Below are 12,087 nucleotides of genomic sequence, written 5' to 3' on the forward strand. Positions count from 1 at the left end.
TAGCAAAAGCAATTCTAGGCAACAGAGACATAACAGAGGATATCACAATCGCCAACATGAAATAACAAAGCTATGGTACTGGCAAAGAAACAGACCTGAGGATCAGTGGAACAGACTGGAAGGCACAAAAACAACTCCAGATGTACTCAGCTACCTCATATTTGACAAAGGACCCAACCATTTTCAGTGGAGGAAAGATAACCTTTTTAATAAATGATGTTAGAAAAACTGGATTTCAACCTGCCAAAGATTAAAACTAACCCTTATCTTTCACCATGCACTAAACTAAACTCAAAGTGGATTAAAGATCTAAATATTAAAACAGAAACACTAAATTTGCTGGAAGTTAGGCAGAACTCTCAAAGACACTAGCATAGGAAAAGACTTTATGAACAAATTCCCAGTAGCATGGGAACTAGCACAAAGGATCAACAACTAGGATCTCATCTTATTAAAAAGCTTCTGATAAGTCACATGTATAAATACCGAAAAGTTTCTCTGGTGTGAACAAACTGTAATACTACGTAAGATCCTAATGAGATAATTGACAATGTGAAATAGGAAGAAAAGGGCTAAAGGTGTAGGGAAAAGGGGAAGGGTAGGGGAAAGGTAATAAGGGAAAAGAAAAAAAAATGAGAAAATGAAAAAATGGAAATAAAATGTTTGTAAATGGAGAGGGGAGGAGGGGGTGAAGGAGGGCACAAACAAGGGGAAAAAATAAGAACCAAGACCTATCATGTAAAGGTACAGGATCCCAATAATGAATGTAATTGTACTGTATACCTAAAATGTACCAATAAACTCAATGAAGAAAAAAAAAAAGCTTCTGCACTGCAAGAGAAACCCCCAACAGAGCTAAGAGACAACCTACAATGTGGGAAAAATTTTTTACCAGCTGTTCCTCAGACAAAGGACTATTATCTAGAATATATAAAGAACTCAAAAAATCAGCCCCCTCCAAATATAAAGACCCAATTAAAAAATAGGCAACCTAAATGAAATTTCTCAGACAAACATGTAAAAGCATCAAATAAATATATGAAAAAATGTTCAATTCAACATCACTGGTCATTCAAGAGATGCAGATGAAAACAATGCTGAGATTTTACCTCATCCCAGAAAGAATGGCTGCTATCAAGAAATCAACCAATAACAAATGCTAGTGAGGTTGTGGGAGTAAGGAACCTTCTCCATTGTTAGTGCAAGCACAAACTGGTGCCACTACTGTGGAAATCAATATGAAGATACCTAAAAAAAATAGGATTACAGGTTCCATTTGACCCAGCTATCCCTCTGCTGGGTATCTTCCCAAAAGAATTAAAGAAATTATACCACAGAGATATATGCACACCCATGTTTATAGCAGCACAGTTTGTAATAACTAAGTTAAAACTTGGAAACAGCCTAATTTCCCATCAATTGGAGACTGGCTAAAGAAGATGTGGTTTTTCTATTAAATGGAATACTACTCAGCCATAAAGAACGAGAAACAAGAATCATTCGTAGGAAAATGGATGCATATTGAGGCCATACTCTTAAGTGAAATAAATAGTACACACATGTGTAAATACCGAATAGTTTCTCTGGTGTGAAAAACTAAAAATGTAAGTAAGATCGAAACTGTATAAGTGATAATGTGAAATAGGAAGAAATGGACTAAAGGTGTAGAGGAAGTAGGAAGGGTAGGGAAAAGGAAATAAGGAAAAAGAAAAAATATGCAAAAAGGAAAAAAACGGAAACAAAGTCTTTGTAAATAGGGGAGGGTGGAGGGGGTAAAGGGAGGGAAGGGGTAAGAGGAAAAAATGAGAACCAAGGTCTGTCGTTTAAAGGTACAAGATCCCAATGATGAATGTAACTTACTGTATACCTAAAAAGTACCAATAAACTCAATGGAAAAAAAAAAAGAATAGATAGAACTAGGTCTAATATTTGTAACATAAGCAACTCACAAAATACATGGGACACAAAGAATATCCATCATATATTTGTTATATGCATATACAAATATAAAATAAGTCAAACAAACAAACCCAAAATACTATAAAGCATCAAACTTAAAGAATTTTAAATTAAAATTAGACAATTCATACCTAACTGGAGTATGTGGGGCAATCACATTTATCTCTTCATCAGGGTTACTTTTCTGTGGTGTTCTCTGCATTTCAAAACTAAATAACAAGCAATGTCATTCAAGCAGAAAATTTACAATTTGTGCCTTATGAATCAAAAAAGGTATATGATACCTGCTGTTGCTTCATAACATCTCAAATAAAATGGTAGTGAATGACAGAAGAAAGAGGAAATAGGTGATTCAACCAGTACCTAAATAAATTTTTATGTTTTCACCACTGTTTTTCAGTGTGGGTCTCTTTCCATTAGGTTTATGACAAAGAGTTGCACCAACTATTAAGTATTTTCTTGAAAGTTTTAGATTTGTTTTGCTAGTGGTATTAACAACCAAGTTATTGAGAAGCCAAAAATATTGAAGCTCAAGTTTTCCAATGCATGATGCCTTCTAAACACTTTATTTCTGCTTACATAAAATTAAAAACATTCAGCAACCCATTTGGGACTCCTTTTGTCTCTCAGGACCTACTCCTATTCCCCAATAAATTTTCCTACTCTTAAAAATAATAAAATAAAATTTAAAACATTTTACTGCATTTAATTTCCAAAATGTTAACATTTTAAAATTATATTAAAATATTTCATACAAAAGACACAAAATTAACTTTACTTTTAATTAGTCAAAAACATTTTATTGGGCCAGGGATTTAGCACAGTGGTTCCGCAGTCTACCCCACAAGCGCAAGGTTTGATTCCCGGCACCAAAAAAACAACAGCAAAACATTTTATAATTAGTTCCAACCATCCATATTTTAGGATGGATGATTCAAGAGTTACATTTCAAGAAAAATATATTAATAATTCAAGAGAATATATTTTTGCATTAATTTACAAAAACCAAGTAACCCACTATAGATGAATAAAAAAAAGAGACCACCACTTTAGTAAACTAATAAATTCAACCATTTTCTTTTGATGCACATTTTAAAAATTATTATTGGGCCAGGGATTTAGCTCAGTGGTGGTGTTCCTATCTTGCAAACACAAGATACTAAATTGGATCCCCAGTACCAAAAAAAAAAAAATTATTATTAAGCTACTGGGAAAACAGGTAACAGCTGAGAAGCACAATTCACATAAATTGCTATTTGTTACTAAATTATATGATAGGAATACTGTTAATCTTTTCTTTATAAATTCTAAGTTGCTGCTAATAAAAACTTAATCTGCCTATATTGCTATTATCAAAAACGTACCTATAAAAATATACCATGTCTAATACCTGTCTATAGGATCGGTCTGAAGAGTTCTATCATGATCCAAAAATAATCTTGCATCTATGTCCTTGTTTTTAAGATAAATTTCTTCATATCGTTTAGAGAGACTTTCAACCTCAAAAGAAAAAATACTTACAATTAGTCTTTTGTGTTATTACATCTCACAGCATACAGAAACAAATTTCATTAAAGAATTTTTGTGTAATATACATTTAATTTTACAGTGCACATTGAATTTGCATAATATATAACTAAAGCCTATCTAAAAGTACAGAAAATTGCAAAATTTTTCCCCTTTGATTTTAAGCCTATTCAATTTATTTTATTTATTTATTTATTTTTATTTTTTGGTACCAGGGATGGAATCCAGATCCTTGTGCTTGCAAGGCAGGCAGCAGAACCACTGAGCTAAATCCCCAGCCATTAAGCCTACTTTATGCATGAACTCCATTTACTACAACTTGATGTTGAGGAGGACTACTAATGCCACAATATGGTACTTAAGATTAAAAAAAAAAAAATAGGTACCATAAATTGAGTAGCTCGTCCAAAATGGGAACAAAAGTGCTTCAGATTTCGTATTTTTTAAAATTCTGAAACACAGTACTTGTATACATAAAATGAGATATCAGGGATTGGATCCAAATCTAAAAACAAAATTCATTTGTTTTATATATACATTATTAGGCGCTGGGGATTTAGCTCAGTGGTTCCACTGTCTGCCTCGCAAACACAAGGACCCAAATTCAATCCCTGGTGCCAAAATTAAAAAAAATAAATAAATAAAAACAAAGCTATATATACATTATTGCATAGAATGAATGTAATTTTATATATTTAATAATTTTGTGCATGAAACAATGTTTCATGGTACAGAATTTTCTACTTATGGTTATATTAGTGCTCAAAAAAATTCCAGATCTGACAGTGCTTTTCACATTTCAGATTAGAGATTCTCAACCTATAGAATAATCAGTTAACTTCCAAGATTGTCCAAATGTCACATATATTCATTTTTAATCTTCTACATTTATTAATATAAAATACAGGGTTTTTTTCAAATATTGTAGCAAATCCTCTCATTCTACCAATCTTTTCTAAATCTTTTGGCTCACTCCACCTCTTTTCAATTTAATATCTCAGGCAACAGATCAAATAATTAGCCCAACTGACATGAACCTGTTTTCAAATGACAGAATCTATATTATTTAACAGTACTGATCTATGATTTTCTAATCATATGTTGAAAATCAATGCCCAGTAAACAACTCTAGGCAAGCTACTGTGTCCTTTGTTTTGTTTGTTGGTGCTGGGATAAAACCCAGGACCTCAGGCAGGCTACTCTATCACTGTGCTACACTCCCAGCTGCTCTTTTGACTTTTAAAGCCAAAGTGTTTCCAAGCTGAGAGAACTAAAATTGCATTCTAAAAGTAGTGCGTTACAGTTTAGATCTAAAATGTCCCATAAAATTATCATGTATTTGGAAGGTGACTGGGTCATGAGGATGCTATCTTTATTAGTGGATTCATCCACTAATGAATTCAGTAACTGCAAGTGCTGTCAGAAGTGGGACTTGGCTGGAGGTGGGTCACTGGAAGGGAGTATTCTTGTTCCCAGTTCCTTTTTCTCTGCTTTCTGGTGCCTTATACTAGGTACCTTTATCTCTGCCATACTTTTACCATGCATTTAGCCAAACAAGGGCTGAAACTTCAAGCCAAAAGAAAACTCTCTCACTTTAAAGTGCAGGTGTTGGGTATTTTGTCTTATTGACGAAAAAATAACTATGATAGTGTATGAGGAGGGAATTTAGTAAAATATAAACTTTATGATTATCTGTGTAAGTATATTAGGCAGAAAAGTCATTCATGCTTGTTAATTTACATTATTCCTGCTCTATTAGTGAAGCACTAGTAATCAATCATCTATTCATTAGCTGTCATATATGAAATATGGGGAAAACTTAGTTTTTAAGATTTCTATTAAAACTGTTATCCTATCTAAGGGGAAAAAAAAGATTACTACAACTAAGATTCTTTAAAGTTGCAAATAGCCTATCTTTTGGTACAAAAGCAGTAACAACATTCATTAATACTATACCTGGTCCCTTTTTGCCTCTCTGGTATGGTATCTTTACCACTCTTCTGCCCTGTATCCCAGTGTTACAGGATTATATGGAGTTTACTGATGAGGCGATACCATCAGATATCACTAAGCCTTTTCATGTACGGTACAAAGTCCAACTCCTGGAAATGCCATGTCTCATAAGGCTTACTCAGCTCAGAAATCATCACATAACTTCCAAACAATTTTCCAAGAAACCTATCTAACTCAGTTTGGATTATATAGCTTTCTTCAGAAATATCACAACCTTGGGCACACTTAAGAAACTTCTTTTTTTTTTGGTACCGGGGATCAAACTCGGGTCCTTGCTCTTGCAAGGTAGGCGGTGGAACCACTGAGCCCAAATGACTTCTGTAATGTTCTATTTCCTTGTTTGCCTCTCCCATTAACATCCAAAAGATAGTGACCAAGAATTAATCTGTGTATTAACAGTTACCAGCACAATGCTTGGCACATATTAAGCAGTCAACAATTTTTTGCTGAATAAGTCAACTAATTTGAGAATTAGCTACCAAGTCAGGCTACAGAATAGCTATCAAACTTGTAGCTATCAAATTTCATGTCCTTGCTCTTGGTGATTAATACTATCTACTTCTAAAACACTGCTCTATGTGCTCACTTCAGCAGCATATATACTAAAACACTGCTTTATCGCTGATTTCATTTATCACTGATTATCTTTTCACCATATAGTTCACTTTACCATCTAAAGTTCTCAGTTGTTCTGTTCTCATTGAAAAGATATTTGTGGCAAAATATGAAAAGAAACAGGCAGATATAGAATGTATACCACTTAGGTAATATTTCTGCAATACAATCAATCACTTCAACCAAATTTATTTTCAATAAAGTGGTTTTTCTTTCTCCATTTTGTTGTTTTTTTGTTTTATGGAACTAGAGACTGCCTATAACCCCATCCCTTTTTACTTTTATTTTGAGATAGAGTCTCACTAAATTGCCCAGGTTAGGCATGAACTTGTATTCCTCCTGCCTCAACCAACCAGAGTGCTGGAATTACAGGTGTGCACCATTGTTCATGACCTGAAGTGTTTCTGTTTTCAGTACCAGGGATCAAACTCGGGACCACTAAGCTAAATCCCCTGCTGCTGAAGTGGTTTTGAAAAGAACTCAAAGGAGACATTCCAAATTACAGCAATGACAAAATGTTAATCATGGATCCTATGCTTAATAATGCCTAGCAAAGGAAATTAGCTTCTATTTATTTATGCATATTTAGATACTTAATGGCATTTAGAATTTTTTTTAAAATCAAGTTTATTGGTATATTTTAGGTATACAGTACAATTACATTCATTATTGGGATCTTGTACCTTTACATGACAGGTCTTGGTTCTCCTTTTTTCCCCTTGTCCCTGTCCTCCCTTCCCCCTCCTCCCCTCCCATTTACAAACACTTTATTTCCATTTTTTCATTTTCTAATATTTTTTCTTTTCCCTTATTACCTTTCCCCTACCCTTCCCACTTTCCCTACACCTTTAGTCCTTTTCTGCCTATTTCACATGGTCAATTATCTCATTACGATCTTATGTACTATTATAGTTTTTCACACCAGAAAAACTATTCAGTATTTACACGTGTGACTTATTTATTTCACTTAGGAGTATATTCTCAATATGTATCCATTTTCCTATGAATGAATCTAATTTATCATTCTTTATGGCTGAGTAGTATTCCATTTTATAGAAAATCACATCTTCTTTATCCAGTTTCCTCCGATTTTTAAAAAATTTTAGCTAAAATAAATTTCTAATACACATTGCAAAATGATATTTATTTATACATTTGCATATGTTCAAAAGTTTTTTTCTGGTATCATACAAAAATTGATTTCATAACTGTACTTAGCTAGATTTGAGTAAAAAATTTTGATATACAGAAAACTGGTCTTAAGAAATGTAGACAACTGGGCTAGGGATGTAGCTCAGTGGTGAGGTACCTGCCTTGCAAGCACAAGGTCCTGAGTCTGATCGTTGGTACCAAAAAAAAAAAAAAAAACTATACTCCAAAGTCTCAAACATATCTATTTTAATTAAATTTTCATAATTACCTCTGGAAGTCCATTAGAAGCTACTATTCCAAGAGAATTCATAAAAGGTATGAAGTTTTTAAAATAAACATTTTTCACCTGAAAAAGATAAAGTTACATGTCCATTAACATTTAAAAGAATGAAAGTGTTAACTCATTTGATCAGTGACATACATCAAGCTAATACTTATTTATAGCTAGTTTTTGTTTTTGTTTTTGAGTACCAGGGATTGAACTCAAGACCTTGCACTTGCAAGGCAGCCAGCGGACCACTGATATAAATCCCCGGCCCCTATAATTAGTTTACTTTTTAACATGTGTGAGCCAGATTCTAAGTCCTAAAACAGAGGGAAATGGGGAATATTTAATGAAATAGTATTTATAGGAAGAGAAGCCATTGAAATCAAGTTCAATATTCTTCATTTAACCAATGACAAAAGACAGGGCACTCAGATAAATTAAGCAATTTGACCAAAGTTGTACAGGCAAAGGTGATAAGAGTTGGAGTTACAATCTAATTTACTACAGAAGCAGAATTTTTTTCACTTCTTTATACTGCCTGTGGTTTTTTTTTCACAACACACATTTTGAGTCACTTTACCCTAGGTCATTCGACAGCAAAGTCAATTTAGCCAAAAACAAAGTCAATTTTTTAAGCATAAATTTAGGAAAACAATTTCGCACACAAAATACTCAACAATTCATTTTAAAACCAAATAAAAGTGTTTCATGAGATTATCAACTACTTCACACAAAAGTACCATACAGTAAACGATGGATTGAAAAACTCAAAACATCTGGAGTTATTATAGTCCTGGTCATTTTACACTTGCAATGCATTATAGAATTTTAAACAACCTATTTTTCTTTATTTAGCTTCCTTTCCAAACTTGAAGTCTACAGTTATTAAGATAGGAGTAATTTAATATCAGTTCTTATCTTCTACTCTACAAATAAATTGTAAGAAGTAAGTCTCTGAAATGCTTACTACTTTTGTTTTCTAATTAACTTCCACTTACCTAGAATATTTATGAGGTAATTATTAGTATGACTAGACAATATTTACATAGTCTTAAGTGCTAAGTTCAGACAATTGTCAGTTAATTAAAATATTACTAAAGTTTTTAATTAACTATACTCACAACTATAGACTCTAAATTCTAAGATGAAAAGTTCAGAAAATTATTCCTAATCTTAAAATTTTATGTTTATGAAATCCAGAGAATTAACAACCAGGAATCAGAAAATCTACATTTACTACTGTTTATTATTTTGTGGATAAGCAACAGATCTGGAATAAAAAGAAACATTTCATTGTAGATGTCAACTTATTTATAAAGGTAACCGTGATTCTAGAACAGTAAAAGTATATATGTATATTTACACAAATTTAATTTATCATTATATATTGAAATTAACATAAATCACAGTACCCTTGATAAGTCATTCTAGCACTTCTTAAGATTTTGGAAACATACCCTTAATTTCTTCCCAGAGTTGACAGAGAAATTTCAACATTTCACACAGCTATCCAGTGGCAGGAAATGGCAAACAATATCACAAACTAAGAAGGAACAGCACAGCAGAATGAAAGGAGCACTAGTACCAGATATCCCAAACTTCAGTGTAGATTCTGTTAGTAATGAGCTATCTATCTCTGGTAGCTTACTTATCACTAAAAAAGAAGCTGATTATATTACTTGTAAGATTCTTTCCAACTCCAACATCTCAGATTTGTGAACAAGCTAAGTAATTTCCAATTATGTATGTGTATTCTACACCAGCCACTAACATTTAGTATATTTAGAAGGTAGTTATAGAAAGCTGAACATAAATTCCATTTCAGTATCACTTGTCACTGAACCAAAACACTAAGTTTCTTGGCAGAGTATTTTATCATGTTAGAGGTACTTTATTAGTAAACTCAGTGGAATCAAAGAAGAAATACAAGTGAAGATTTCTGTCTTAATACACATTTCAGTCATTTCACAGTGAGGGAGCTACTCTCTTTAAAAGCAAAGTAACTGGATATGAAAAAGAATTTTTTCCCTAAATATTTTTCTACTGCAAGAGTTGGCACTAATAAAAAAAAAGCATGCTCACTCACCACACAAGAAATACAATGCATTAGGAAGAACTTATATCTAAATCTATTTTAGCTGTTTTAAAGCAATCACAAAGGAAAATTACCTCATCTATATTACATTCATGTTCTTTACAGAGAACTTCAATAATTCTTGTGTCGTTTTCTAGTTGTTTTGCTATCCGTGCACTCCTGTTCTGTCCTCGCCTGGGTGTTCGAGGTGAACCATTAATTGGAATTATAGCTGATTCTGTAAAAATAGTAAATTAGATAAGAACTGCACATTCCATCATATAAAATAATGAAATATTTTAATTATAGTAAAACTGTTTTAATATTTTAATTATAACTAGAAAAGTGAGAAATAATCCTGGCACTACTGATTATTCTTACTAGGCTTCATTATAACAGTAACAACTTCATCTTATTTACTGAATACTTCTAATAAATTATTATTTACTGATAGCCTTTGCTATCCCTATACTCTTCTGTCCCTTATATCCCCCCAAAACTGTAAAATACCTAAATACCTACAGGTCCATAGAAACAACCAATTTAAAAACAAATTCTAAGTGTGTCCTACTTATTTTTTAAGAAAAAAAAAAAAAAGACATGTTTTCTTTTCTTTTTTTTTGGTACCAGGGACCAAACTTGTGCTTGCAAGGCAGGCACTGGAGCCACTGAGCTAAATCTCTGGCCCCAAAAACAACACGTTTTCTGTATCAGAGCCTAAAAAATAATAGCAAGTATTTATGGATTGAATTTCTAAATAGAGTATAAAAACAATTTTAGAAGTTTTAATAAATGATGCTTTTCAAAGATAGCTATGTAAATACACCAAAGTAATAAGCTTTGATTTTTAAAAAATCCCCTGGATTATTTTCAACATTACAGATTAAAACTGAATATAGATTCAACTACTAAAGAGATTACTACTAATGACAATTAAGTGAAAGAACTGTTTCTTGTTTCTAGACGCAACCAAGAAGTTTCTAATCCTAACTTACAAGAAGCATGTTAAACTACACTCCTGTGGGAAACTCAACAGGATACTAAAGTGATTATTTGTTTGGTTATTTATTTTGGTTTTAGGAATTGCACCCAGGGCCTTCCACATGCTGAGCACTCTACCATTCTCCTTATTCAATAAATTAATTTGGGGAGGAGGAGAGGAACTTTTTTTGTTGTGTGTGCACACTATGGATTGAATGAACTCAGGGCTTTCCCTTACTCTACTACTGAACTACATCCCCAGGCTAAAAGAAGAAATTTTATACAAGTTTTAAAAGCTTATGAACCGATTACAAATTGTAGATCTTATTTACATTCTGATTCAGTTTATAAAAATTTTTTAAATTACATTTATGAGATAATTGAGAATAAGAATACTTAACATATACTTAGTAATATTGAAGAATCATTATTAATTGGATTTTAGATGTTATAATGGTACAGTCATTATGCTTTGTAGAGTCTTTATCATTTACAGATATACACTGAAATAATAAGGATGAAATAGTATGCAAAGTTTACTTCAAATAATATAGCTGGGGAACTGGGCAGAAGATGAGACTATATAAATTGGCCATAAGTTTGTGTTGAAACTAGGTGATAAGCATATAAAGACTTATACCACTGCCTACTTTTGTATTCATTTGAAAAATCTCCATAACAAAAATTAATTAAAAATTCATATACTTAGCCAATTCAGTATTTCATTGTGGTTTCTCTTAACATTGCATTTACAGATTAAATTATCTAAAAAAAAAAAAGAGATATCAACCTAAAGTCACATGCTACCTCAACTTATAAAGTTGCAGCACTGAAAAATAAGTAAGAAAAAAGCAGATAAAGGAAATTTTTAATAAGTGGGAAATTTTTGAAATATTTATTACTTTCTATATATAATTTTTAAAATTTCTCCCTCTGCTTTGCACAGTTTCTGCTAAATGAAGGTTTTGGCCTCTTCTGCCAAATCATGTCAACAAAAATTTTAAAATCTACTGCAGGGCCTAGGATGTAGCTCAGTGGTGCCATATCAGTGGTGCCATGAATATGAGGCAAGCATAAGGTCCTAAGTTCAATTCCCAGTACCAGAAAGAAAAAAAAAATCTACTCCAGACTTCATTTTTCCATTGTTACTGTTCACATAGACTAAGTGAGCTTCAGCCTTTCATCCACTTCACTACTTTGAGACTTCAAAGTTTTTAATCCCTCATCTATTATTTTTAGTTTTACTATTAAACACTTTCATCATTTCAAGAGCAAGGAATTAGTTCAGCCTTGGTTAACTGTACATATTTCTAGAGTATATGTGAGGTTCGAACCCTACTCTTGAGGCTGCAATTTTAGTCTAAGAGGAGAGACATTTAATGCTTAATGGCATTTAATTACATTAGCATTTATTTAAGTACATTTCCAATCTCATTATTCACCAATATTCATTGATACGCTGATACTAACACTACAGTTCATATATCAAAAAGTCATA

The 12,087-nt window shown here is 32.4% G+C and overlaps 1 protein-coding gene across 2 annotated transcripts in view; it reads right to left on the minus strand.

Moving 5' to 3' along the window:
• Window positions 1–12,087, minus strand: part of Rb1 (RB transcriptional corepressor 1) — a 161,110-nt gene that overhangs the window by 91,648 nt on the left and 57,375 nt on the right. The window contains exons 8-12 of one of the 2 annotated variants that reach the window (XM_010636998.3): window positions 11,295–11,354; window positions 9,704–9,846; window positions 7,535–7,612; window positions 3,350–3,459; window positions 2,091–2,168 (exon numbers count right to left, since the gene is read on the minus strand). In XM_010636998.3, coding sequence (XP_010635300.1) covers window positions 2,091–2,168; window positions 3,350–3,459; window positions 7,535–7,612; window positions 9,704–9,846; window positions 11,295–11,354 — 469 coding nt within the window. The remainder of the gene's footprint in view (window positions 1–2,090; window positions 2,169–3,349; window positions 3,460–7,534; window positions 7,613–9,703; window positions 9,847–11,294; window positions 11,355–12,087) is intronic. The other variant, XM_010636999.3, reaches the window with a different exon arrangement.

Source organism: Fukomys damarensis, unplaced genomic scaffold (genome assembly GCF_012274545.1).
Source record: "Fukomys damarensis isolate Sample0158 unplaced genomic scaffold, DMR_v1.0_HiC HiC_scaffold_38, whole genome shotgun sequence".
Taxonomy (NCBI): domain Eukaryota; kingdom Metazoa; phylum Chordata; class Mammalia; order Rodentia; family Bathyergidae; genus Fukomys; species Fukomys damarensis.